Here is a 26,638-nt window from a genome sequence, read left to right on the forward strand (position 1 = left end):
CATGATTTTCTTTTATTCTTATGCATAGTCATTTTTATTATTTAGCATCTCAACTTCCCTTTTGTTCTGTAGGATGTACTGAAGGCCCAGTTGACCTGGTCTTTGTGATTGATGGATCCAAGAGCCTTGGAGAAGAGAATTTTGAGATTGTGAAGCAGTTTGTCACTGGAATTATAGATTCCTTGGCAATTTCCCCCAAAGCTGCTCGAGTGGGGCTGCTCCAGTATTCAACGCAAGTTCGCACAGAGTTCACCCTGAAAAGCTTCAGCTCAGCCAGAGACATGAAAAAAGCCGTGGCCCACATGAAATACATGGGCAAGGGCTCTATGACGGGGCTGGCCCTGAAACACATGTTTGAGAGAAGTTTTACCCAAGTAGAAGGGGCCAGGCCTCTCTCCTTACGGGTGCCCAGAGTGGTCATCGTGTTCACTGATGGACGGGCTCAAGACGACGTCTCTGAGTGGGCCAGTAAAGCCAAAGCCAATGGTAATATGGGATGGAGGTGTGGTTTACATCACTCAAGATTCTGGTTTCTAAAACTTACTCAGGGCCACAGCTAGCCAGCAGGGTGAGATTCTTCAGCGAGTGAGGAAAGGCTTCCTGTCAATCACCCTTATACACCTTTACTAAACTGCCACCTAGAGGCCTTTACAGGGCCCCACAGGAGTTAAATAAAAGTACTGTCAGAAAGGATGAGAAAGTCTTGCAGACTGAGTGGTTAGTCTACACACAGACCACATCTGGGTAGGTATGTGCTGTGATTTGCTAACCAGTGTGTGACCACCAGTGAAGAGACTCAACCCTAATCGTACTATTGAATCACAGATAAATACACTCCCGACAGTTCCCAAACACTGGTCTGGTTGCTTTAGAATCATTTCTGGTGGAAACTTCTACTGATATATTTTTTTAAAAAAACAGTATTTCAAGTGAGTACTCTGAAAGTACAATAGCCTCAGGATAGAGAATACTCTTGTGTTTGCAAGAAGAAAATTTAGCTTTTGAGAAAATCAAAATGTTGGAAGAGATTATGACTCTAAGCTCTTGTGGCTCAGTAAAGCTCAGCCTCTTCTCTGAGGTTTTCCTGACCCTCTGTGTTAATGCAGAGAGAGACTTGAGGGCTACCTTAGTTGTACAGATGCGAAGTGCAGCAGAGGAGTAGGCCCTTGGCAAAAGGAAGCCAAAAAGTTAGGATGGTTGGTAGAGACAACGTATGGTGATACCTCTGGATTCCTTGGGGAGATTAGAAAACTTGAGGTTGTGAAGCAGTCTGTTTGGAAGCCACCTTCTTTAAGTGCTTGTAGGGGTACATCCTGTAAGGGGAAAGGAGCCCCTGAGTAGTACAAATAGTTAATGTGTTTGGCTGCTAACCAAAAGGTTTGTAGATCGAATCCACCCAGAGGTGCCTTGGAAGGCTTGGCAATCTAAAAAAATCTACTTCAGAAAAATCAGCTATTGAAAACCCTATGGAACACATTTCTACTCTGACACACATGGGGTCACCATGAGTCAGAACGGACTCAGCGGCAACTGGTTTTATAAGGGGAAGAGGGTATGCACAGACCAGGGCCTCACCCAAGACTTTATGAACTCATGCCTAAATCAAGCCTGGCACATTGTAAGTGCCTGACAAAGACTTGTTGAGTAAATGAACAAAGGAATGAAAGTACTAGCAATCCCACTGATGAATTCTGTGCTTCATCTCAGGAAGACTGGTTCACGTTGATATTCAGTCACCCTCATTGTGAAGGCCATTTTATTGGTATTAGTCCTCACTATTCACTCCTTTTTCCCTAGTCCAAGACAGTGGCAGTTACAGAAAATTTCCTGCCCTGAATCATCTGGTTGGCCTATAAAACTGGCCTTTCACGTCCACTTCCTCTACTTCTCTCTAGTCCTGACCAGCTTGCTAGAGTTATGTCAAGCTCCTGAGCCCTTCTAGTCTACAGTATTGGAGGAAGCATGTTGGCCTCCAGAGACCATGGTTAGCCATTTTATTTGTTTCATGAAGATCAATCTACTTTACCCTTTCTTCCATTCAAACTTCCAAAAATGACCCAAAGGCAGGTGGTAGGAGAAATAGATGTTTATTTGGCTCTTGAATCAACAAAATTTATCTGAAATGGAATCCTGTAATGAATTTAACTACTCCTGTAGTCCTATAGTGTCGCTATGAGTGGGAATCGACTCGACGGCACTGGGTTCACTGGGTTTATGTGTAGCTAACACGATCTTAAAATAGTAGTTATCCTTTTTAGGAAGTTGTGTATAAAGTCACTGGGCTCCCAGACAAATATGCTGAAATTGGCTATTGACCTTTCACAGACCGAGAACAAGGCATTAAGTCTTGCCCCTTGGCTTAAAGTATGTGTATTTTTAAAAATCTAGTCTAATGAACTAGCCAGAATAAGTTATCAGTGCTGAAAAATGTTGGAAATCAAGCAGAACTTAAGCTCTTATGGTGCTCTACTTTCAAATGAGTAGTTTAAGGAGGAAAAGCCTAATTTTGTTTGGGAAAAGCCTTTGGTGCAACCTCATATCCCTTTTGAAATCTAGAGCTGATACTTGAGGATTTCCAAAGGGCTACAGATCGTCCTTTTCAGCTTAGCACCTCCTCACAAGGCAGTGTCCTTGGAAGAGGTCCGGGCAGAATGTAGCTTCACCTGGCCCCAGGCCATCTTAAGGTTCCTATCCTGTACCGTAGAGCAGTAGAAACTAGTAGAAACCGTAAATTGACCTGTTTCTTAGAGTTCTTTCAGAAGAGACTCCCATGTAGTAAGCCATAAGGTTAGTGTTCTTTTCTACTTATCCTAAAGGCTAATATTCAGGAAGAAGTTGAAGATTAAGTGACCCTGCCCATAACTGAGCAAGATTGGTGGTATAGCTCCCAAACTCGCCTAGAGGCCTCCCATTCCACTCTTGAATCCTTCCCTTTTGCACACAGAGCCAAAATAAAAATGGTGGAAAAATAAAATGGGAAGTGGACATGGACTTCTCACATCACACCACTCAACATCCAGCTGGCTTTGGGTGCAGTGTACACAACTTCCACACCCTGGGAGCACAACTCTAACACCTTGTTCTTTATTTGCTCTGCACCTTAGGTATAACTCTGTATGCTGTTGGGGTAGGAAAAGCCATTGAGGAAGAACTACAGGAGATTGCCTCTGAGCCCACAGACAAGCATCTCTTCTATGCTGAAGACTTCAGCACAATGGGCGAGATAAGTGAAAAACTAAAGAAAGGCATATGTGAAGGTACTGTAGCTTATCCCTAGGAGACACCTTAGCAAAAAGGAGAGCATGAACCTTTGAACAAGAAATTCTCAATCCATTCCTTCAAAGTGCTCAAGAAAGTGCCTGCTTGGTGGGCAGGTCAGTGATATCTGAAAACAGTAGGCACAGAAAGAGGATCAGAGGAGAGAGGAAGAGAAGCCAAAAAGTAATGGCTAACAGTGGCTTGAGCACTTGCTCTATGCCAAGCAATATGATAACCTATTTTGTTTAAATAACTCTTTATTAAATTATACTATACATACAGGCATGTGTACACATCATAAATGTACAGCTCAAAGAACTCCCACAAACCAGTGTGATGTTTTGACACATCAGCATAATTAATCCTCACATAAACCCTATAGAAATGATAATTTAAAAACAACCATCACATATATCAGGAGAGCTGATGCACAATTTTAGGGTATGCCTGCAATTGGAGCCCTGGTGGTGCAGTGGCTGAATGTTCGGCTGGTAACCAAAAGGTCAGCATTTTGAATCCACCAGCCGCTCCTTGGAAACCCTATGGGGCAGTTCTACTCTGTCCTATAGGGTCACCATGAATCGGAATCAACTCAGCGGCAATGGGTTTGGTTTTTTTTTTTTTTTTTTTGGTTTTGCAATTGGAGTGGAAAGGTGTGGTAGTCTTCTCAAGCCCATTGTTAGAAACTTAACGAATGCCTCATCCAGCCCTGCATGTAGTACTTCTGCTTACAGAACATTAGGCTGCCCTTTATAATTTCGATTTTGTTATGGACACAAATTCTCCTTATTCTCTTTTCTCCAGTTCACTACTTGTGCCAGGCTTGCTTGAATACAGCAGTTCTGTCCAAAACCCCATTTTTCCTTTTACTCATGTCCCAGGTTCAGTCACCAGTAAAATCCCAGTCTAAGACATGTGTCTTAATCCTCTAGAAGGAAAGACTAAGGTGGAGAGGGAAGGCCTTTCAGCTTTCTAATATGAGTAGATGTTTTGTCTTCAAGGTGAAATGCCTATAGTGGAACTGCTGCCACCGCACAAATCTTTTCTGCCCTATGTTGTAGACATGACATTTCTGGGGGTATCCTTAAGAAGACTCACTTAAGGGGTCCAGGCTCCTCTGACTAGAAGGGACTGCCCTAGAGTGGTCCTGGATTACTGCTATCACCAGTTGCTTTTTTGAATCTTTGGTGGTGCCATACCAAACTTAAATACCTTGGGTTATGGCAAGGAGGTAAGGAGTTGTCCTGAGACCGACTTTCTAAAGGACATACATATGTGGACGACCATCACTCCTTTTGGTATTTTTCCTCTCAGCTCTGGAAGACTCTGATGGAAGTCAGGACTCCCCAGCAGGGGAAATGCCAAAGAGGGTCCACCAGCCAACAGGTAAATTTTAAAAAGTCGTGTTTACAGAATCTTCAGTGGATGCCTCTACTATGGCTTCCCTCCAGATAAAAGTTGTAAAGAAGTAAAAGTGAGATTTATGTTAACTATGGCTTTTTTTTAAACTCGATCATATAGCAAACAGTTGCTCTGTGCTTTAAGCCATATTTGGTAACTAGATCTCTGCTGACAGTCTATTTGCCAGCAGTATTTCCCAAAGTAAAACTATGTACCAAGTGCTAGAAATACAAGTACCTTATTTTACAGATGGCTGTTTTATGGTGTTAGGCAGATTTGACTTCAGTTTTCCTTCTCTTTACAGAATCTGAGCCAGTCACCATAAATATCCGAGACCTACTTTCCTGTTCTAATTTTGCAGTGCAACACAGATATCTGTTTGAAGGAGACAGTCTTTCACGGTCTACACAAAAACTTTCCCAGTCTACCAAAGCTTCAGGTAATTCCAAGTAAAGTATTACCATAACTTGACACAGCCTTTGAGCTTGTCAGCAAACTTAGCATACAGGAAGAAAGGGAGGAGGAGCCAGGACATAGGATAGAGGCAAGGAGAAGAAAGTGAGAACTAAAAAATAAACAAAAAGAAGCCAAGTAGCCTTCCCCCTAATCCACAGTAAAGGCCACTTCCAGTGTCGGAAGCTGACACAGCCCTTCCTGGTATTCACTGGATCTGCCTGCGTGGAGAAAGTGGAACATTTCTTTCATTATGGTTTCCTCTATATGCTGATTCCGTCCTATTATTATGTATGTGGGAACTCTGGTGGATTACCCCAAAAAAAAAACAGTGCCGTTTTTGGATTATAGAGTGGATTATAGAGGTGAACATTTTCCATCTGCTTTCTCAGGAAGCCCTCTGGAAGAAAAACATGATCAATGCAAATGTGAAAACCTTATAATGTTCCAGAACCTTGCAAATGAAGAAGTAAGAAAATTAACCCAGCGCTATATCCTTTTCCATTATTATGCTTCTGTGTGGAATGCAGGGAATATTACCAAAACTTCCCAGATATTATGTGTGGGTATATAAAAAAAGAGTCATTTCCATAAAGTCAAAAATAGTGAACTCCAGGAAAGGCTTTTTACTTTAAAAAAAAAAAAAAAGCAGCCTGAGAGGTATTTGAGAGCCAAGGGCACAATTTAGTGTCAAGGGTCACACACTTAGTTGCCACTTGCTGTTTTAGGGGGTTAGTAATAACCCCAGTTGGGGAGAGTCAGCATGCAAAGTAGAGAAAAAAGACTTATTTAACCCCCTCTCTGCTGGGAGGATATTTATCAGGTCTGAAGTGCATCAAAGGTATAGCATATATAGGCAAAGAATGTTGTAGAATGAAGAGGGTTCAAACTCGTCTAAGTACCAAGCCTTTCCTTTAGCTCCAAGCAGCACTGCACTCACATTTGGATTTTGTGTGTAGTTTCTGGAGAGCTGTTTTTATATTTTTTTGGCAGCAGAGATCTTTTATGTCAGCACTCTAAAAGATAAAACATTCTACTGAGGGAACAGCAGGATCCAACGATTCATTAAAAAAATATTACAAATAAAAGGAATGCTTTGGGATAATGGAGAAATAAGGATTCGGTGCTTTTACACTTTGAACACCCCGCCAACTGCTCTGAACTTAAAGTTACAGTAAACTTACTAAAGCTGGCTAATATCTACCTCCATGTGCACTAGTCTATAGGGAAACAGTTTAATTCTGAACCTCCTCTGTGCCAATGGGTTTACATAATGAGGACAACAGCACTTATCAATTCCCTTTCTGAAAACTGGGAATATGCTCCCCTAAATAAAGGAGCCCTGGCGGCACAGTGGTTAAGTACGCAACTGGTAACTGAAAAGGTGGGCGGTTCAAACCCACTAGCCACTCCATGGGAGAAGGATGTGGCAATCTGCTTCTGTAAAGATTATAGCCTTGGAAACCATACAGGGCAGCTGTTTTGTCCTGCAGGGTTGCTATGAGTCAGAATTGATATCAACGGGTTTACTTTTTTTTTTTAATAATCTTTCCTACAGTGGTTAATATAGATGAAGAATCTGGGCTTTCATTCTGCTACCAAGGGAGCAGGTGGAGGGTATTCTGTTTACAGAGAAGACAAATGCTTATTCTAGTGCCCCTCTCCTCTCTTTTTCCCTCCCGCACCTCTGAAGGTCATATCTCCTTCACAAAGGCACTTCATAAGAGACTAAGGAATGCGTAAGAGCATAACTCAGAAGTCAAGGCTGCTATCTGTTGGCCTAATCTGGTCCCGTCTTCCTTCTTCATCTCGCTTGTCAAGGCCTAATCCTTTCCTTCTTTCACTACATTCCCAACCTTATCAGTGCTGGCTCCTGGTGGTGTGCTATGACCAACTAATACACAAGCAACAGGGGTGCGCAATGGAATTAAAAAATTTTTTTTAGAAGTTCAAATGGAGCTATTTGACTTTTGATAATGTTTAAAAACTACTTAACCTGAAATAAGTATCGTTAGCAGCTGTTAAAATGAGTTCCTCTAAACTTAGAAACCAGGGTTTTAAAATAACTGAAATGGAAAAAAGCAAAGGCATTTATTTTTCAAGAGTCCAATTTTTATGTAGATAAATCAACTTGCATTTATTTGAGTGTAAATAAGAGTAGGCAATTCTAATTCTTCTTCCTTAATTTGAGATTTACTAGAAGAAATGACACAGAGAATGGAAGTCCTGGAAAATCGCCTGAGATACAGATGAAGACTGGAAATGCGCTCACGTTTATATTTGTCATTGTTTCAAGGATCACAACAAAAGCAGCTCAGAGCCCCAAAACTCAGGCTATCATGTCAGTAAACATTGTCAAGTAAGGCATAACTAGTACTGAAAAAGCTGGTTTGGCACAGAACAAAAAGTAGACACAAATTTGTATAATTTAGAAAAAAAATCTTCCAGATTTCTAAGATGAGTGCACCAAGTGAGAATAAATAAGCTATGCAAGGTATTTTGTAATATACTGTGGACCTGATTGCTTCTGCCCCTCCTGCATTAGAGTGTTATGATCTCAACTGACTACAAAGTAAAGTTTGCACAGTCTTACTTCTGTAGAACACTGGCCATAGGAAAAGCTATTTTTTGTATTGGATTTTACCTTGATGTATGTATATGGATGTATGCATAAAACTGTAAGACATAAGTACTTGTATAACAAGTTGGATTTTTTAATACAATATTAAAATTCACACTTCAGAGAATGCTATTTTGTGTAAAATGCTTAGCAAAATATGTATACATGAGAAATGGCTTATACATGTATGAAAAGATGCTCTCACTGGTCTTCAGGAAAATACAAGTTAATGCAATACCATTTATCACCCATCAGGAGGCCTGGTGACAGCGGTTAAGCACTCACCTGCTAACCAAAAGGTTGGGATTTGAACCCACCAGCTGCTTCGAGAAAGAAAGATGCGGTAGCCTGTTTCCATAAAGATTACAGCCTTAGAAGCCCTATAGGACAGTTCTACTCTGTCCTATAGGGTCACTGAGTTGGAATCAACTGGATACCAGTAGGTTTTTTTGGGTATCACCCATCAGCTTAGCAAAAATTAGTTTGTTTGACCAGTATTGGTAAAAATGTTACTACAGTGTGTAAAAGTAACAAACTAGATACAACCTAATCATCAGAACTGATAAAACTGAGGTGCACCCCATACCATAAAAGTACTCTACATTTAAAGGAATGCATTAAATCTACATGTATACATGGTAGAACTCATAAAGATGAATTTAAAAAACTAATGACAGAATATGTTCAGCATTATCATTTCTGTAAAATTAAAAAAAAAAAACAAAACACATAGCTAGAAATCGCTCGGATACATAAAATATGTACATTTAAGAACAGGAAATGTCCTCTAAGGATATACACCCAAATAGTGGCCGTCCCTGGGAAAGGAAGTGGAAATACAGGGTCAAAGGAAATTCAACTATATCATTAAAGGTGTTTCTCTAAAACAAGTAAACTGGAAAAATATTAATAAACTAATGGCACAGTGAGCTCAGGGAAACACTTTAAGCAGCAAGACACACTACGGTAAGACATGGAGATACTAAAAGGACATCCTTCCCGTGGAAGCCACTGTATTTTGGGGTCCAAATAATGCTTTACAACAAACACCCTGTATAAGCTTCCAGCTCCATTTAAATATTTCAAGACATGTTTCCATCTGAATGTCTTTCTAAAAGGCAATGTGAACACTCTTAGGCCTCATCTCATCTGAAAATCATCTGATCCTTTGTCCAGTTATAAAAGTTGTGATTTAAAAAATTTAATTGAGTTTACGTTTTTCAGTCATCCATTCAACCTAGTTGTCTACATGTTTCCATTTAAAAAAAAGTGTTTAAAGCCATGATTTAGGCTGCCATTACTTGTGTTTGTGTACTTTCAGTGGCAGCAAATGCTACTTCAGATTCTGTTATGTCCAGGCTCCCTCTAGTGGCTCAAAAAAAGGCCTACATTCATTGTAACTGAGCTTTCTCCTCGGGAAAAGCATTTCTCCTGAAAACAAAGTGTCTCTAAACATAATCCATCAAAATTTACAAATTAATCCAAGATTTCATTTGAGGGTTGTCTTAAAATTGGAAGTAGTTCATTTTTCCTTATTTCTGCCACATATACATCTCTGACATAAAGGCTTTACATTCCAGTTTCACCATTTATGTGACTTTTCCATGCCTTGATTTCCTCATTTATAAAATGGGGTTAACACCCTAAGGAATGAATCCTCAAGAAAACTATTGAAACTAATAAAAGAGTTCGGCAGAGTTTCAGGTTATAAGATAAACATACAAAAACCAGTTGGATTCCTCAACATCAACAAAAAGAACATCAAAGAGGAAATCACCAAATCAATACCATTCACAGTAGCCCCCAAGAAGATAAAATTCTTAGGAATAAATCTTACCAAAGATGTAAAAGACCTATACAAAGAAAACTACAAAGTACTACTGCAAGAAACTAAAAGGGACTTACATAAGTGGAAAAACATACCTTGCTCATGGATAGAAGACTTAATATAGTAAAAATGTCTATTCTACCAAACGCCATCTATATATACAATGCACTTCCGATCCAAATTCCAATGACGTTTTTTAATGTGATGGAGAAACAAATCACCAACTTCACATGGAAGGGAAAGAAGCCCCAGATAAGTAAAGCATTACTGAAAAAGAAGAAAAAAGTGGGAGGCCTCACTCTACCTGATTTTAGAACATATTATACAGCCACAGTACTCAAAATGGCCTCGTACTGGTACAACAGACACACAGACCAATGGAACAGAATTGAGAACCCAGATACAAATCCATCCACATATGAGCAGCTGATATTTGAAAAAGGCCCAGTGTCAGTTAATTGGGGAAAAGATAGTCTTTAACAAATGGTGCTGGCATAACTGGATATCCATCTGCAAAAAAATGAAACAGGACCCATACCTCACACCATGCACAAAAACTAACTCCAAGTGGATCAAAGACATAAAGTCTAAAACAGTAAAGATCATGGAAGAAAAAACAGGGACAACCTTAGGAGCCCTAATACATGGCATAAACAGAATATAAAACATTACTAAAAATGACAAAGAGAAACCAGATAACTGGGAGCTCCTAAAAATCAAACACCTATGCTCACCTAGAGACTTCACCAAAAGAGTAAAAAGACCACCTACGGACTGGGAACGAATTTTCAGCTATGACATCTCCGACCAGCGCCTGATCTTTAAAATCTGTATGATTCTGCTAAAACTCAACCACGAAAAGACAAATAACCCAATTAAAAATTGGGCAAAGGATATGAATACGCACTTCACTAAAGAAGATATTCAGGCAGCTAAAAGATACATGAGGAAATGCTCTCGATCATTAGCCGTTAGAGAAATGCAAATTAAAAATACAATAAGATTCCATCTCACTCCAACAAGGCTGGCATTAATCCAAAAAACACAAGCCTCCACAAGAGGCTGTGGAGAGATTGGTACACTTATACACTGCTGGTGGGAATGTAAAATGGTACAACTGCTTTGGAAATTGATCCGGCGTTTCCTCAAAAAGCTAGAAATAGAACTACCATACAACCCAGAAATCCCACTCCTCGGAATATATCCTAGAGAAATAAGAGCCTTTATCCAAACAGATATATCCACACCCGTTATTGCAGCACTGTTTACAATAGCAAAAAGCTGGAAGCAACCAAGGTGTCCATCAGTGGACAAATGGATAAATTATGGTATATTCACACAATGGAAAACTACGCATCGAGAAAGAACAGTGAGGAATCTGTGAAACATTTCATAACATGGAGGAACCTGGAAGGCATTGTGCTGAGTGAAATTAGTTGCGAAAGGACAAATATTCTATAAGACCACTATTATAAGATCTTGAGTAGTTTAAACTGAGAAGAACAGATTCTTTTGTGGTTACAAGAGAGGGGGGAGTAGGGGTGGGAGGTTATTTACTGATTAGATAGTAGATAAGAACTGCTTTAGGTGAAGGGAAGGACAACACTCAATACAGGGGGGAGGTCAGCACAACTGGACTGGACCAAAAGCAAATAAGTTTCCTGAATAAACTCAATGCTTCGAAGGTCAGCGGAGCAGGGGCGGAGGTTTGGGAACTATGGCTTCAGGGGACATCTAAGTCAACTGGCAAAATAAATTCCATTAAGAAAACATTCTGCATCCCACTTCGAAGTGTGGCGTCTGGGGTCTTAAAAGCTAGCAAGCGGCCATCTAAGATGCATCGATGAGTCTCAACCCACCTGGATCAAAGAATGAAGAACACCAAGGTCACAAGGTAATTATGAGCCCAAGAGACAGAAAGGGCTACATGAACTAGAGACTACATCATCCTGAGACCAGAACTAGATGGTGCCCGGCCAGAACTGATGACTGTCCTGACAGGGAATACAAGAGAACCCCTGAGGGAGCAGGAGAACAGTGGGATGCAGACCCCAAATTCTCATAAAAAGACCAGACTTAACGGTCTGACTGAGACTAGAAGAATCCCGGTGGTCATGGTCCCCAAACATTCTGTTGGCCCAGGACAGGAACCATTCCCGAAGCCACCTCATCAGACATGAATTGGACTGGACAATGGGTTGGAGAGAGATGCTGATGAGGAGTGAGCTACTTGCATCAGGTGGACACTTAAGACTATGTTGGCATCTCCTGTCTGGAGGGGAGGTGGGAGGTTAGAGGGGGTTAGAAACTGGCAAAATGGTTACGAAAGGAGAGTCTGGAGGGAGGAAGCGGGCTGACTCATTGAGGGGAGAGTAAGTGGGAGTATGTAGTAAGGTGTATACAAGTTTATATGTGAGAGACTGACTTGATTTGTCAACTTTCACTTAAAGCACAATAAAAACTATTTTTTAAAAAATGGGGTTAATAGTACTACCTCATTAGGTTGTCAAGAGGATTAAATGGGTTAATATATACACTGCTTAGTAAAGTATCTGAAACATTTAAAATGCTCAATAAATACTATTTGTATTCTTCAGAGCCGGGTACCTGACACAAAGATGGTGCTTTAGGTAAGTGTTTACTGACTGAATGAAGGGACAGAATCAATTCTTTGCTCACCTTACCAAAGGAAAGTACTTTGGCAGATTTCCACCCCTGATTTTTTGAAGCAAACAGGTATGAGGTAGTAAATGCACAAAATGGTCAAAACCTACTATCAACAAGATAAAAGAAAAATTCTGAACTAGATACCCCACAAGCTTATCAATAAGAAAATTAAGTAAATGTTTAAACCCCAAAGTCATTGTTCACTCTAGTTTCTAGTAAGAGTCCCTTCCCTCTAGAACTTTAGTGAGGCTGTTGGGATTAATGCCCTGAAAAAGGTTCTAAGGTAACTCAGACACCTAGACTGCAGCAGATGTTGGGCTTGCCGTCAGAACAAGTAAGCCTGGCAAAGGTAGGGAGGGAAGAAACAAGATGCCACTGCAGGAAGAAGGAGCAGCAAGTCTAACAGAGAGCTGATGGAGTACAGGAAGTAAGAGCTGCAAGAAAGCAGATCACAGAGAACAGCTTTCCATGAACAGTATACTCTTCCCAGTGGTCAAATCCAACTACTGTAGTTATTTATATTCTTGAACAGCCTAAAGTTTGGTTTCTTCTCAACAGCCCTTTTGTCCCTGTCACCAAACCATACTGATGGCAATTCTTAATGAAAAAAAAAAAAAAAAACAACTTTTTTTTTTTTCTTAATACACCTCACAATATCCAGCCTCTTCTTTGGGACTTTTTCCTATCTCCAGGCCTAACAAGTATTTCAATTTAACTATGGAGTAAGACCATACCTACCGGCCTGAACCTGCAAATCCCTTGCACATCAGAGCTACCCAGCCAAACACATTACTTTCATTAGATTCAGGGGAAAAAAAAGCAAAAAAACCAAACCCAGTGCCATCGAGTCGATTCTGACTTATAGCGACCCTATAAGACAGAGCAGAACTGCCTCCTAGAGTTTCCAAGGAGCACCTGACGGATTTGAACTGCCGACCCTTTGGCTTGCAGCTGTAGCACCTCTACGGCACCAGGGTTTCCTAGATTCAGAAGAGAACATTTAAAAACTCCACCTTAGACCCTCCTTCATCTTCCTGGCCAGTGGCGTCATCTCCTCTAAACTCTGGCAGCACTTAAATGGCACTTCATCACAGCTGCCTCAGGCTACAATGCATATGCTTCCTATCTACTAAAACTTCCTATCTACTCAAAACTCCTTTTCTCTGAGCTTTATACCCCTTTCACACTGAAACAAACAACAGTGAGTACACAAAAAATGTGTGTAAGGAAAAGTAAAAGCCAAATAATTTTATAGCATATTATCATTACCTAAACAAACAAACAAAAAAAAAAAAACCCCAACCCGCTGCCATCAAGTTAATTCTGACTCACAGTGGCCATACAGGACAGGGTAGAAATACAAATGCCCCTCAAGGCTGTAATCTTTATGGAAGCAGACTGCCACCTCGTTCTCCCATGGAACAACTGGTGGGTTAGAACTGCCAATCTCTCAGCAGCTGAGCGCTTAACCATTGCACCACCAGGGCTTCCTAGAAAGCCCTAAAATCATCAATTTTCTAAAAACCATTTCAAAATGTCTGCAGCCAATAATTTATGTAACAGAGAAACTGCAAAATAGCAGTACACTGGCATCTACAATTTTATATTCTTCAGCTCATCACTGCCCCTTAAAAAATCAAATCAGAACTAGTCAACCTAGAGAGAAAAATAATCCAAAAATAACCCAAATAGTGTGAAAAGTCAATTTATGGGGATGGGGTGGATAATAAATCAGTGGATAATAAACACAGAAAATTCTTTTACCAAAAGACTAAAACGTTACGGAAACAGTCCAACAGTATTACAAACCAGTAGTCTAACCAAGCACTGCACATTTAAGGATAAGTGAACATTTGAAAAAACTTTGAGCATACTAGTCTTTGGATATGCAAACATGAAAACCTCAGGACTTTAAGAATTTTTCATATAACTCAGTGGCTCTCAATCAGAAGAGATGCCACTCTAGAAATGTGGGGAGGGGGGCAGTATTGTTACATGGAAGGAAAGCCAGCAATGAGAAATACCCTGCAGTATGCCACAGCCCTTCAAAACAAAGAACTGCCTCATCGCAAAATCTCAGTAGTACTCCCAAACTGAGATGCTAATAATCAGTAAGAAAACCCTAATTAAGAACAGCCAATCTCTAAATCATATCTATCACCTCACAGATTAACTTCAGATACAAACTAAAATCATACATTAGCTTGAAAGAAAACTCCCTCATCTGTCAAACTGGGGATTTGACTCACCCATGGTTGTTACATAACTATTAGGTAGAATCCTTGTATGATCCCTTTTTTTTGGTGACGGGAAAAGTGGTAGCAACTATGGGTATAGTGAGCACAGCATGACCAAAGTAAATGATGCCGCTGAGAAGCGCTCATGAGAAAATGCCTGTACCAAAGAATTTGACATATGTAAGAGGACGACAACCACAACAAAGAAAACAACAACAACAACGAGGCTACGATCACGTAAGGATGGGTATAAGCATATGCAGGTAAGTACAGGTGTAAACGTTATGTGAGAACAGATAAAAGCATCTATACCAAAAAAAATCCACTGCCGTCGAGTCGATCCCGACTCATAGCGACCCTATAGGGCAGAGTAGAACTGCCCCATAGTTTCCAAGGAGCACCTGGCAGATTCGAACTGCCAACCCTTTGGTTAGCAGCCGTAGCACTTAGCCACTATGTCACCAAGGTTTCTCCAAAAGCATCTATATGTATGTGTAAATACAGACCATGGGTAGGCAGGCACATATATTCATTGAAGACACAACTACAGATTTTCCTCAGACAGAGCCAAAGACCTTTCAAGATTGGTTTTCTACATTTGAAGTCTTAGGACCATAGTCTCACAGAACAACTCAATTGGCGTAACGTTATTGTCAGGTGCCATCAAGTCAGTTCCAACTCATAATGACCCTATAGGACAGAGTAGAACTGCCCCATGGGGTTTTCAAGGAGCAACTGGTGGATTTGAACTGTACTACCAGGGCGGTAATATAGCTCACAAATTTCACGTTCTACATCCTGGTGGAATAGAATCTAGGGCCTTGAAAGCAGCCATCTAACATATGACCATTGGTCTGTACTCATCAGGGACAAGAATAAGGTGGTAACCAAAATCAGAGACATCTACAAGACTGATGGCCTAGATGAACCACAACCTCAACTACTGAGACCAGAAGAACTAGGTGGTGCCTGGCTACCACCACTGACCAATCTGACCAGGGGAACAACAGATGATTCTGGTTAGAATGGGAGAAAAATGCAAAAACAAAACTCAAATTCTTAAAAATGGCCAGACTAACTGAACCACTTGAGACCAGAGGACCCTAAGACTATTGCTCTGAAATGCTCTTTAAACCTTGGACCAAAATGATCCCAAGACTGTCTTTTATTAACAGAAAAACAGAGTAACACACAAAATAAAGATTTCCTGTCACATCAGTGCTCTACTAAGAAAACATCTGTGTGGGTCCAAAGGGTCAACATTTAATCCAAAGCAAAGATGAGAAAGGAACAAGGTAACTAGAGTACTGGAAATGGAACAACCAGAACACAAACAGTAAGAACATTGACACAACGTGAAAAATGTTACCAATGTCATTGATCAATTTGTGTGGAAACTCTCAAAGTGGAATCTAACTTGCTGTGTAAACTTTCACCAAAACAGTTATTATTTGGGGGGGCGGGGGGGGAGGTAGTCTTCTGACTCTAGTCCAAGCTCTCTGGATCGGTTTGCTCTACGGTAAATGTTTGCCTTTCTAGACAGTATATAGAAGGCATCCTCATTTTTACATCTCAATCATCTACCACCAAAAGCTGCCTTCAAAAGAGATCGAATCTAATACGGAAAAGACATTTTTTGTTTTTTACTTCTGTAGCCTCTACTAGCCAAACACGGTGGACTGAGCAGGATATACCCAACTAGTGCACATGCACACACAAGCAATTCAACTCTGTAAATCAAGCAAATGAGTCAATTTTGAATGTAACTAAATTATTATTTCTCCCCAAATTAATTTCTCTGAATGTTCCAAAGGATATTATCAGATGTGGGAAAAGAGTTCCATAAAACATGTTTTTGGATATCATGCAAACAATAAGCAAAAAAGAGCAGGAGTAGCAATATTAATTTCTGACAAAACATGTTTTTGGGAGATGGAGTATGCAGTTTCCAAAAAATCTCAACACCGAATACACTGAGCAGATTTTTTTAGGACTAAAATTCTATAAAGCACACATCTTGGCTTTAACACTGATTTAAGACCTAGGATTAATTTGAAGATGTCCAAGTACCCCTACAAGGGCATATTCTTAAGTTCCTTCTTAAGTTCACTAAAATTTTTCTGTTTATGCAAGCATTTTGGGGGTGGGGAAATATTCATTTAATCCTCTTTGCTACTCAGATTTGTAGATTTAAACTCTGACTGTATTTTGGGTACTGCTGCCTCTCAAGCATATTCAAATGTAAAGTCCCAACAATGCCTCGAAATAGGAATTATGAAAATTGTCTTAAAAATCTAGTTCTAGAAAGGAACTTGGTATACTTCTTTTACAAAACAGGAGAACAAACTGGGATATAAGACTCTTAGCCCAAAGGACTGGCCATCACATCTAGCTGCTAATCCTACCTTCAGGAAACTGTACTGAAACAAAAGGATAAAAAGAAAAATAAGTGAAATAGATACAGTGTTTTTAATACAAGCTCTGGTGAGTTTTATTAAAGAAAAAAATTACATGATTTATTTTTCACCGGTCTGTTCTGGCATGCTTCTAATGATATCAGAATCACCTAGAAAATAAAACAAAACACAGCAATTTTACATTTAATGGCAACTGGTTATCACAAAATATCCCTTCTGTGTTTATGCCTTCTTTAAGCATAGCTCTGAAAATTAGCACTGGTTATTTTCACATTTTTTAACTAGCTATATTGTCATTTCTCTGAAGCTTGAACAAAGATACCTAGAGTCTCAGCCATTTCCTACACAAGATGGTTGTATAGTAAATCAGACTTGGTTTATCACCAGCATTTATAAAACCAGACCTAGGTAAAGAACTAGGTCTGGGGACACATGCATGGTTTTACTATAGCGAATGTTTAGCCTGCCCTGATTATCACAAAATCAGGACAGCGAGAATATTCGCCATATGTATATTATGAATTAACTAAAATTTCATAAATTCAAAATATGCATATATTTGTAGGTATTTATATTTCTAATTTTACCTGTATGTTCCTAGACTGTAAGAATTATTTTCCTCTACTTATTTCATCTGATTATTTACCCCTTTACAGTTACACCTTTTGCAAGTTCCTAGTCTCCAAACACAGAGCTTTTTAAAAAAAAAAAATTCTGACAATCCACAATTTCTGTATTTTCTTCTGTGGAATTTTAGAGGTAGGTAAACCAACTTCTCCCATCCAACATAAACTATTAATTCCACGGTCACTATTTAATGCTCTCAAAGTTAAAAAAAAAAAAGCTATTTTTTAACAAAGCCGATTATAATATACTGATACATTCGTTAATTCGCTGAAATACACTAGAACATACCCCCCGCTATCCAAATTCTCAATAGCTGAACTCAGGAGCCTAAGAGATTAATATAGCAAATATTTGTATTACATAAAAAAGGAAAAAACTAAAATGAGTCTGAGTTAGAAAGCATACCTGGGTCAATGATAGCCAGTGTGCATACCCTGTAGTATTTTCCACACGCTGTACCCAATTCAATATTATTGCCACTGTAGTGATGGACACCAGTTTTGGCCAACATAGCATAGTACTCTATTTCAGATTTCCTTGGGAAATGAAAAAAAGGCAAATAAATGCCACACCAAGTGCCTTATAGAATGTTACTACTTTTCTTTTTAGTTTTAATGTTGACGAGGCCTTGAAGCAGTAACTAAACCCTGTATTACTCTTAAAAACACACCATCATACACATTAACAAATACAAGCCAACCTTTTCTCGGATCCCTTACAAGATACAGATTTTCAGTTTCTTGGCAACCAGCAAATATCTATTGAACACCTAATATGTTTAAGACAGTATCTACACTTATGAAAAAGATGGTAGAATGCAAAATAAAAAAAAAAGAAAGGGAACCATCATTTACTTACTATGTGCCTGACACTTTACAACCATGACAACCTCTAAAGTAGGTATTATATACTCCCCCTTTCTTAAGCTATCGAAGAAATTTAGGCTTGGAATAAGCAGAGGATCCAGAATCACACCCAAGACCTTAAAAGATAAGCTATTTCTATCACCCTTTGCTGCCCTGAATCCTAGACGAGGAAGTGATATGATTACTTATCCAAGGACTTAACATTGGGCAGAGTAATTTGTGTCAGTTGAGTAGACACAGATACTAATGGTTTGAAGATTTTGAAAGGAGTCCTACAGAACCCTGCCACTAAATTTTAGAGTCCAAAGACCTGCAACAGTGTTTACAAGGGGCTTGTTAGAAATGCATACTCCAAGGCCCATTCCCACACCCACTGAATCAGAACAGGATCACCAATACGATTCACATGCACATTTACGTTTGAGAAGCACTGCTATAGAACGGCCCTTGAGGCTTTGCCACTTAAGCACAGACACCTGATATGATGCTTTAAGCAGGTTATGCATTACCATAGAAAAATCAAAGGGAGTAGGAGGGATAATCACATGGCTTATATTCTGCAAGATCCAAGTTTCTTTAGCTTATTTACAATACCCACTAACTTAAACTTCAAAGCAGTAAGTCTAGCAAAAGCCTGGGTTCAGACAAGTAACACACTGGACTGAACCAGGTGATTCGAAGATAGTCTGCAACTCCACAGTCTGTCAAATTCCAGCCTGAACTCTTCCCTGGCTTTCCTACATTAAAACGAGTACGTTCATACAACGAAGCACCTTTTAAGCACTGAAAAACTAAAAAAGAAAAATCACCCAAATAACGATAAAATATACTTGGAAAAACAAATTCTGTTGAAGTTCAATTCTGACATTCTGTGGTTTTTACCCCTTCTGTCACGCTTCTGCCAAAGGTAAGCTCAGACAAGAGAGCAAATGGATGGGGTGGGAGGGGAATCAAGATCTAAACATCATTAATAGTAACAATTCTTCTGCAAGTGCCTGCTTACGAAACAAGTTTTACATAAAACCGATTTCAAGCTACCCAGATGACAAGTTTACACTCCTGGATATTCGCTCACGATAAATCTGCCGCCAGCAAGGCGACACACTCATGTTCCTTCGATTACCTCAAGGCCGGGCAGTTGTTGGCGAGGATGACCAGTTTCGCTTTGCCTTGCCTGATCATCTTCAGAGTCTGCTTGTACCCCAGAACGTACTTCCCACTTTTCATAACGAGTTGGAGCCTAGAGTTGATCGACTCCAGCGACTTTTTCTACAAACAAAGCAAACATTTAACACGGACCTGAATGCCTCGTCTGCAACCAGCTCAAGTGGATCCAGCTTTCCGGAAGCCTGAGCCCCTAATAAAGCCACCGAAGTCGAAGGTCCCAAGTCACTGAAAGGGTCTGTCGGGTTCCCTCTGGGGCCCTCCAAATGCCAGCGGACATGCTGTCTCCCCGGTGTGCCCAGATTTGCCCGCCCGTCCGGGCCTCATCTCTCCACGTGAATCCACCTCGGGCCCTGGCCCGCCTCACTCACCGTCTTCTTTGCGGCCACCATCCTCCTGCCTTAGGTGTGGGGCGGCCCCCAATCTAAAACATACAGAGGACAACACAAGAAGTTTAGGATCCGGAACCCAAACGGCACAATGCTCTCCACAGTGCTTAAACCGAGCCTTGGTGGAGCCCACTCACCAAGAGCAGCCGCCAAGATGGCCGGGGAGGGAGAAAAGAAGGAACTCCCACAATGCAAAGCTCTTCACGGCTGAGCAGGGACACTGGGACCGGAAGCGGAAGTAAATCGAGTGCGGAAGGGGCGGGGTTAGAAGTGGAGGGTAGCTTCTGGTTGCTACTGTTACCGCTAGTTGGGGTGGTGGCTGTGTTGTTGGCTTGCTACAGGTGCCAGCCTCAAGCCTCTCCTCGCTGTGTGGCTCTGCTGCTCTGAGCTGCGGGCGTAGGAACCTCGGACCGGGCGGGATTGCAGAAACCGGCTGTGGTTGCAATGGAGGGGCGCTAAGAAGTGGCCGCAGCTGCGACCACTGTTGTGTAACGCAGCTGATCTCATCCTTGCCGGAAGGCTCGTCTTGGGAAGACTTTGGGAGCATTCTGCTGGAATCCCGGGTTTCCCCGGTGATCAGTCCTGCCGAGCAGAAGCAGCTGCGTCCACTCCCCTGCGCTCACTCAAGTTTCAGGTCCCTCGGAGAACGGTGACGCCCTGAGGTCTCTCCTCAGACTTGCCTCTTGCGGTTGTTTCAGTGTGCACTTGTAAGCCGAATTTGCACAGACAGCAATAAACCGGTCCGGTTAAAAAAAATCTTTTTTCTGTGAACGTTAGACCTTTGTATAAATGCCCAGTGACGGGGCATGCAAAATATTGGGCTCTGAAAACACCACCGCCCCCCGGCCCCCCCCCCCCCCCCCGCGCCCAGTGTATAACCAGACCAGTAGGTAAGCAGCTTCGCGTGTGGTTTCCCTACTGTCGTCTTGTCCTGGAGAATGGGAGAGATGGGGAACCAAAATAAATAAGCAGATAAATAAATAGCTAGTATATGTGAGGACCTGTGCTATATCATTTACGCATATTATTTAATAGTCACAACAAACCTACGAGGGAAGCAATATTTTTATTCTCAGGTTTACACTAGTGAATTCTTGGAGCTAGGGCCGTAATCCAAGTCTCTTAGGACACCTTAGGCCCCCTCACAAAAGTGTAGTCAAATTGTGTGCAGCACTTTGATGTGAAATTAACCGAACAAGCAGAGTTAGATTATAGTTGTACTTGCTTTAACTTTTAGACATAAATTACTTAACATTGTGCAAATCCAAATAATATCTGCCCTCCTCTGTTAATCTTGTTCTATATTAAGCTATTTTGTTTTTTTACTAATTTTAGAACTAGTAACTCATCTGATTTAAAAGTTGAAGAAGCAGATCTAGAGAAGTTGTGACAATGCTACTTGATAAAGGCTAAAACACCGGTCCCCTTAACTTTTATCCTGTGTTCTTTGTTCTATTCTGGTCAATATTAACATTTCATTTGTGGTTGTCATCTGATTATAAAAAATTGAGTCATCTGCTTAAGAGTACTTTTCATTACAATTCTTTGCAGGTAGAATTTGGAAATGTTTAAAGTTACCATTCACATTAGACATTCAGGTATGCATTTTTTTTTTTTTAATCAAATGTTCTTGTTAACCACTTGACATCAAAGAATTATGCTACATTTACCCTCAGGGGTCTTCTTGAGAAAACAGGACTTGAAAAAACACAACTTAGTATAACTTTAACTGCCATGGATAAGAATGAAATTATGATAACATATTCATTCATTCTGTACCTTGTGCCAGGTCCTGTGTTAGGCCCTGATTTGTGTAAGATGCCCTCGGAGACTTTGCAGTCTGATGTCTGGAGACAGATATAAACAAGTAGCATAACATGTTTATTAATTTTAACAAATATAATTAACAAATTTTTGTGGTATGTTAAACATCACTATACCAAAAAAAAAAACCCCAGTAGTCATCAAGTCAGTTATGACTGGTAGCAAACCCCATGTGTGTGAGAGTAGAACTGTGCTCCACAGAGTTTTCAATGACTGGGTTTTTGGAAGTAGATCACCAGGCCTTTTTTCCAAGGCAACTCTAGTGGACTTGAACTGCCAGCCATTCAATTAGCAGCCAAGAGCTTAACTAGTTGATTACACCACCAAGGAACTCCAAAACATCACTATAGGCACTAAGTATGTATAGAGATAATCAAGACATGGTCCCTGTTCTTAAAGAGCCTATTATCTATTTGAGCCTTTTAAGGAGAATATTAAGAATAATTAGCTTTTGTATAGATTTTATATACTTTTCACAAACCTTAATGGTTACAATGACCTCATAGACATTATCATCCTTATAGGGAATAAAACTAGAGAGAAAACTGTGTAAATAATTTACTGAAGGTTACACAGATACTTAAGAGGGCTGAGTTTTGAAGTTAGGTCCTCTCGACTTGAAGATAACTGAAATTAAGAGGAATGCATTGGTCAGAAGAGCAGAAGCAGGCCTCAGAGGACATGATCAGAGTGGCTAGTACAGTTTGGCTGGAATATAGCACACATGAGGGGAATAATGAGAAAAAATATTTTAAAATGGAACATAGAAGATTTAAGTGTTATAATTTGGGAAATTTGCCTTAGAGTAAAATTTTAAGAAATTTTATATTAAAAATTTTACTTCCTATTCTAATCTTTTTCCCAGAATTTTTTTTACATTTCAGAAGAAGCCTTGGAAGAAGGTCCCTCGATTTTCATCATTGGAAGAAGCATGCTGATCAGTGATCCCAGTGTGAGTGGGACTTTAAAAGAATAAAGGCGCTAAAATTAAATTACCACCAGAAAGATTAAAGTTAGTTATAAATTATGATGGCAAAATAGGAACCCTTGAAGGACAGATTAGCAATGTCTATCAAAACAGAAAGTGAACATACCCACATAGGCTCTTGTATATGGATACACAAGATCACAGTGGTTTCCTCTGGGGAGTGGGGTTGGAGGTTAGAATGGGGTGGGAAAACACTTTTTTATTTTATTTCCTTCTGTGCTGTTTGAATTTTTTGTCCCAGCAAGCCACCTTTTAGGAATCCCTGTCATACAGAGACTGTTGCACAGCTGGTCAAAGATTTGTGAACGAGGATATTTTTTATTGCAGCATCATTATCATCTCCGAAGACCATGGCTAGTTGCTTTCTCTCAGGCACCTTACTATGTACTGGAAGCCAGAGAAGCTCAAAGCGCTCGTTTTGCATATGACAAATGACCACAAAATGTTTGAGAATTCTTCCTATGGGATTTCAGCTGAATCCACTGTATCTCTTTGGAGACAGGCAGAAAAATCAAACACTCTTGATTTTTCTGTTTAATACCTACATGACTTTGGGCAAATTTTCTAACCTCTCTAAGCACCAGTTTCCTCAATAATAAAACAGGAATAATGGCCTGTGCCTCAGTGTTGTGAGGATCACAGTAAATGTAATGGTGTCTAAAGCACCTATCACAGTACCCTGCACAGAATAGCCATACAGTGGATACTCTCCTACATCCCACTCCTGCCTCCCCCCAACTTCTCCACCCCAGTCACCCACCCACAGCCACACCTTCTAAAATTGTCCACAACATCAGAAAACCTATATTCTAAAGGAAGAAACAGTTCTTTTCTGAGACACACCCACAGTTGCTGTGCAAAAATGACAGGTAAGTCTTTTCGCTCGTGAAGATTTGGCAAGTATTTCCAGATTTGTATTTATTAGAGCAGAGGTTGGCAAACTTTCTGTAAAGGGCCAAACAGTATTTTAGGCTCTTCAGGCTATGTGGTCCCTGTCAGAACTATTCTGCTATGGTAGCGCATAAGCAGCCATATGCAATATGATTGTTTATTGTGCTATTCTTTCAACTTTCTGTAAATTTGAAAATCATAGTAAAAAAGCCAAGAAATGTGTATGCTTTGAGAAAAGACTGCCATCCAGTCATTTTATTTTTTGTGGATGCTAGTCTAGCATTTCAGAATGACTTTGAAAGAATACCAACAAGTAAATGTGATAGGACAGAATTAACACAAATCTCCCCTTTCTTTACTTTTCTTTCACCAACCGCTGTTTTCTGAAAACTCTATAAGCACCTACATTTATTTATTCTCGTTTTTACTTGCTGTGAGAATTAAGGGTGACAGTATTCCTTGTTGGGGCAAATACAAGTTCGTCTGTTATTCATTGGTTCAGTGCATTGGCCCATTCCCTTGTCACACAGTTAAAACTATCATATTCGTTATCATCAACTATTACTTAGGCAATGTCCAGATTAGGAAACAGCCTGTTAGGAATTTGGAACTCAGTTTGTCTGACTCAGCCTTCACATTCTTACCAGTCAACTGGGTCACTAAACATGCTCATAGATACGGTATGGAGACAGCAAGAGAATCCAAGTAATTCCACTTGTACTTTTAAACTCAGTGAATGTTGGTGGCCTCTCAACTAACTGAACACATGTGCACTGATAATAAAAATTCTGAACCCTTACAGGAAAAGAGGGAATAAAGGTTACCTGTTTCATGTCCTCTCTTCCTCCCTCCAAAATAATAGTCAAAATATGTCTCCTATACTCCTTTCTACTTTACACTGAAAGTCCTTCAGACTGACATTTTCATTCTCTATCCTCAGCAGGCTACAAACTCTGCTGCACTGAATTAAAGAAGGAAGGAAGAAGCTCTAAGCATACGGTAAAGACCATAGTGGTGTATTTCATGATATACAGGGAAATAGATGGATGTCTATGAAGAGACTAGGCTGGAGTCAGAAGACCCACCTCCTAGACAACTGTGTCAGGAACCAGCCATATATCCTTGAAAAATTCACATCCACTGTGAAATAAGATGCTTAGACTAAGTTATTTCTAAGTTACTACCTTAACTGCTATGCTCCCATTTTCTCATCTTTTGTAAAAAGGTGGTAAAAATTCCATCTGCCTTGTATGGTTGTTTATGAGGACTAATTGTAAAAGTGCTTAGAACAGTGTCCAACCAAACTGACCCGTAGCGACCTTATAGGACAGAGTAAAACTGCCCCATAGGGTTTCCAAGGCTGTAAATCTGCGGAAGCAGACTGCCACATCTTCCTCCCATGGAGCAGCTGGTGGGCCTGAACTGCAGAGCTTTTGGTTAGCGGCCAAGAGCTTTACCCACCGCATCTCCAGGGCTCCTAGAACAGTGTCCAGCTACTTGTATTATTAGAGTCTATGATTATAAACATGATTGGAAAATGTTAGAGGTGTATGGGAATTGATAACTTGGATAATTTCTTAAGAAAATACGGTTTATAAATAATGACCCATTAAAAATTTTTAAAAAAAGTACAATTTCCCTAGAGAAAATTGATAAGGAACTGTCCCACATGAAAGCACCAGGCTCAGATGGTTCATGGGGAGCAAACTTTAAAAGTTCATTTACTCCAATGCTACATAATTTGTTGCCCAGTATAGAAAATAAAGGAAAACTCACAAATTATTTTCATAAAGTACCAGTATCTACGAACCCTGGTGGTGCCAGTGATTAAAGCGTTCGGCTGCTGACCAAAAGGTCAGCAGCTTGAATCCACCAGCCATTCATTCCTAGGAAACTCTCTGGCAGTTCAACTCGGTCCTATAGGGCCGTTACAAGTTGGAATTCACTCAACGGCTACCGGTTTGTTTTTGCTTTTATTGATACCTAAATGTGAGAAAGAGCACAAAAAATTACTTATGAATATCAGTGCAAAAATGCTAAGTAAGATTGAACAGGGAGGGGTTGTTGCTGAAGGGGTACTGAGTTTTTGTTCTAGGTAATGTGAAGCGTGGAAATAGTGGTGAAATGTTTAGTTATGTATATTTTACCACAATAAAAAAAGATGAGGGAATACTGTACCTTGGAATTCAGACAGAAACCTAAGTGTACTTTTTTTTTTCCTAAGTATATCTTAAATTATAACACACCCATACTAATTGGAGTGGGAGGGAACCTAACCCAAGTAATTTTTAAGTTTTATTGTGCTTTAAGTGAAAGTTTACAAATCAAGTAAGCGTCATACAAAAATTTATATATACCTTGCTAGGTATGGTATGTACTCCTAGTTACTCTCCCGCAATGAGACAGCACACTCCTCTCCGCCCTGTATTCCCTGAGTCCATTCAGCCAGCTTCTGTCCCCCTCGGCCTTCTCATCTCCCCTCCAGACAGCTGCCCACATAGTCTCATGTGTCTGTCTATTTGAGCCAAGGAGCTCACTCTTCACCAGTATCATTTTCTATCCCATAGTCCATCCAGTCCAATTCCTGTCTGAAGAATTGGCTTTGGGAATGGTTCCAGTCTTGGGCTAACAGAAGGTCTGTGGACCATGACCTCCGGGGTCCTTCTAGTCTCAGTCAGACGATTAAGGCTTGTCTTTTTACAAGATTTGAGGTCTGCATCCCACTACTCTCCTGCTCCTTCAGGGATTCTCTGTTGTGTTCCCTGTCTTTTTTATATGTTGTTGAATTCTATTGGCTAGAATTTTTTTGAGGATTCTTGCATCTAAGTTCATGAGGGATATAGGTATGTAATTTTCTTTTTTGCGTGTGGCATCTTTACCTAGTTTTGTTGTCAGGGATATGCTGGCCTCATAGAATGAGTTTGGGAGTATTCCATCCTTTTCTATGCTCTGAAATACCTTTAATAGTAGTGGTGTTAACTCTTCTCTGAAAGTTTGGTAGAACTTTC

At 40.2% G+C, this 26,638-nt stretch overlaps 2 protein-coding genes and 1 non-coding gene across 3 annotated transcripts in view; 1 reads left to right on the forward strand and 2 right to left on the reverse strand.

Moving 5' to 3' along the window:
- MATN2 (matrilin 2) overlaps nt 1-9,350 on the forward strand; it is a 162,664-nt gene extending 153,314 nt beyond the window's left edge. Inside the window, exons 13-18 of the mRNA XM_023545902.2 lie at nt 73-486; nt 3,105-3,257; nt 4,573-4,644; nt 4,964-5,098; nt 5,505-5,603; nt 7,310-9,350. Coding sequence (XP_023401670.1) covers nt 73-486; nt 3,105-3,257; nt 4,573-4,644; nt 4,964-5,098; nt 5,505-5,603; nt 7,310-7,365 — 929 coding nt within the window. The 3' untranslated portion in view covers nt 7,366-9,350. The remainder of the gene's footprint in view (nt 1-72; nt 487-3,104; nt 3,258-4,572; nt 4,645-4,963; nt 5,099-5,504; nt 5,604-7,309) is intronic.
- A 7,551-nt stretch (nt 9,351-16,901) lies between these two features.
- Nucleotides 16,902-20,142, reverse strand: RPL30 (ribosomal protein L30). Its single transcript, XM_003408408.4, has 5 exons — nt 20,065-20,142; nt 19,910-19,962; nt 19,498-19,643; nt 17,914-18,044; nt 16,902-17,030 (listed from the first exon to the last, which is right to left on the reverse strand). Exons 2-5 carry the CDS (start codon nt 19,928-19,930, stop codon nt 16,981-16,983), a joined length of 348 nt encoding a protein of 115 aa, XP_003408456.1. The 5' UTR covers nt 19,931-19,962; nt 20,065-20,142; the 3' UTR covers nt 16,902-16,980.
- On the reverse strand, nt 17,257-17,388 carry LOC111750127 (small nucleolar RNA SNORA72). Its single transcript, XR_002785281.1, has one exon. It is a non-coding gene; the product is annotated as a small nucleolar RNA SNORA72 (small nucleolar RNA).
- Nucleotides 20,143-26,638: the final 6,496 nt, after the last annotated feature.

This window comes from Loxodonta africana, chromosome 14, assembly GCF_030014295.1.
Source record: "Loxodonta africana isolate mLoxAfr1 chromosome 14, mLoxAfr1.hap2, whole genome shotgun sequence".
NCBI lineage: Eukaryota > Metazoa > Chordata > Mammalia > Proboscidea > Elephantidae > Loxodonta > Loxodonta africana.

Bases quoted from the DNA above. Each gene is read 5' to 3' on its own strand.
- RPL30 (XM_003408408.4), bottom strand. From the start codon at position 19,930: ATGGTGGCCGCAAAGAAGACG. The intron at 19,644-19,909 runs GTGAGTGAGGCG...CTTTGTTTGTAG, and splicing joins TGGTGGCCGCAAAGAAGACG to AAAAAGTCGCTGGAGTCGAT. The intron at 18,045-19,497 runs GTAATCGAAGGA...TCATTTCCCAAG, and splicing joins AACAACTGCCCGGCCTTGAG to GAAATCTGAAATAGAGTACT.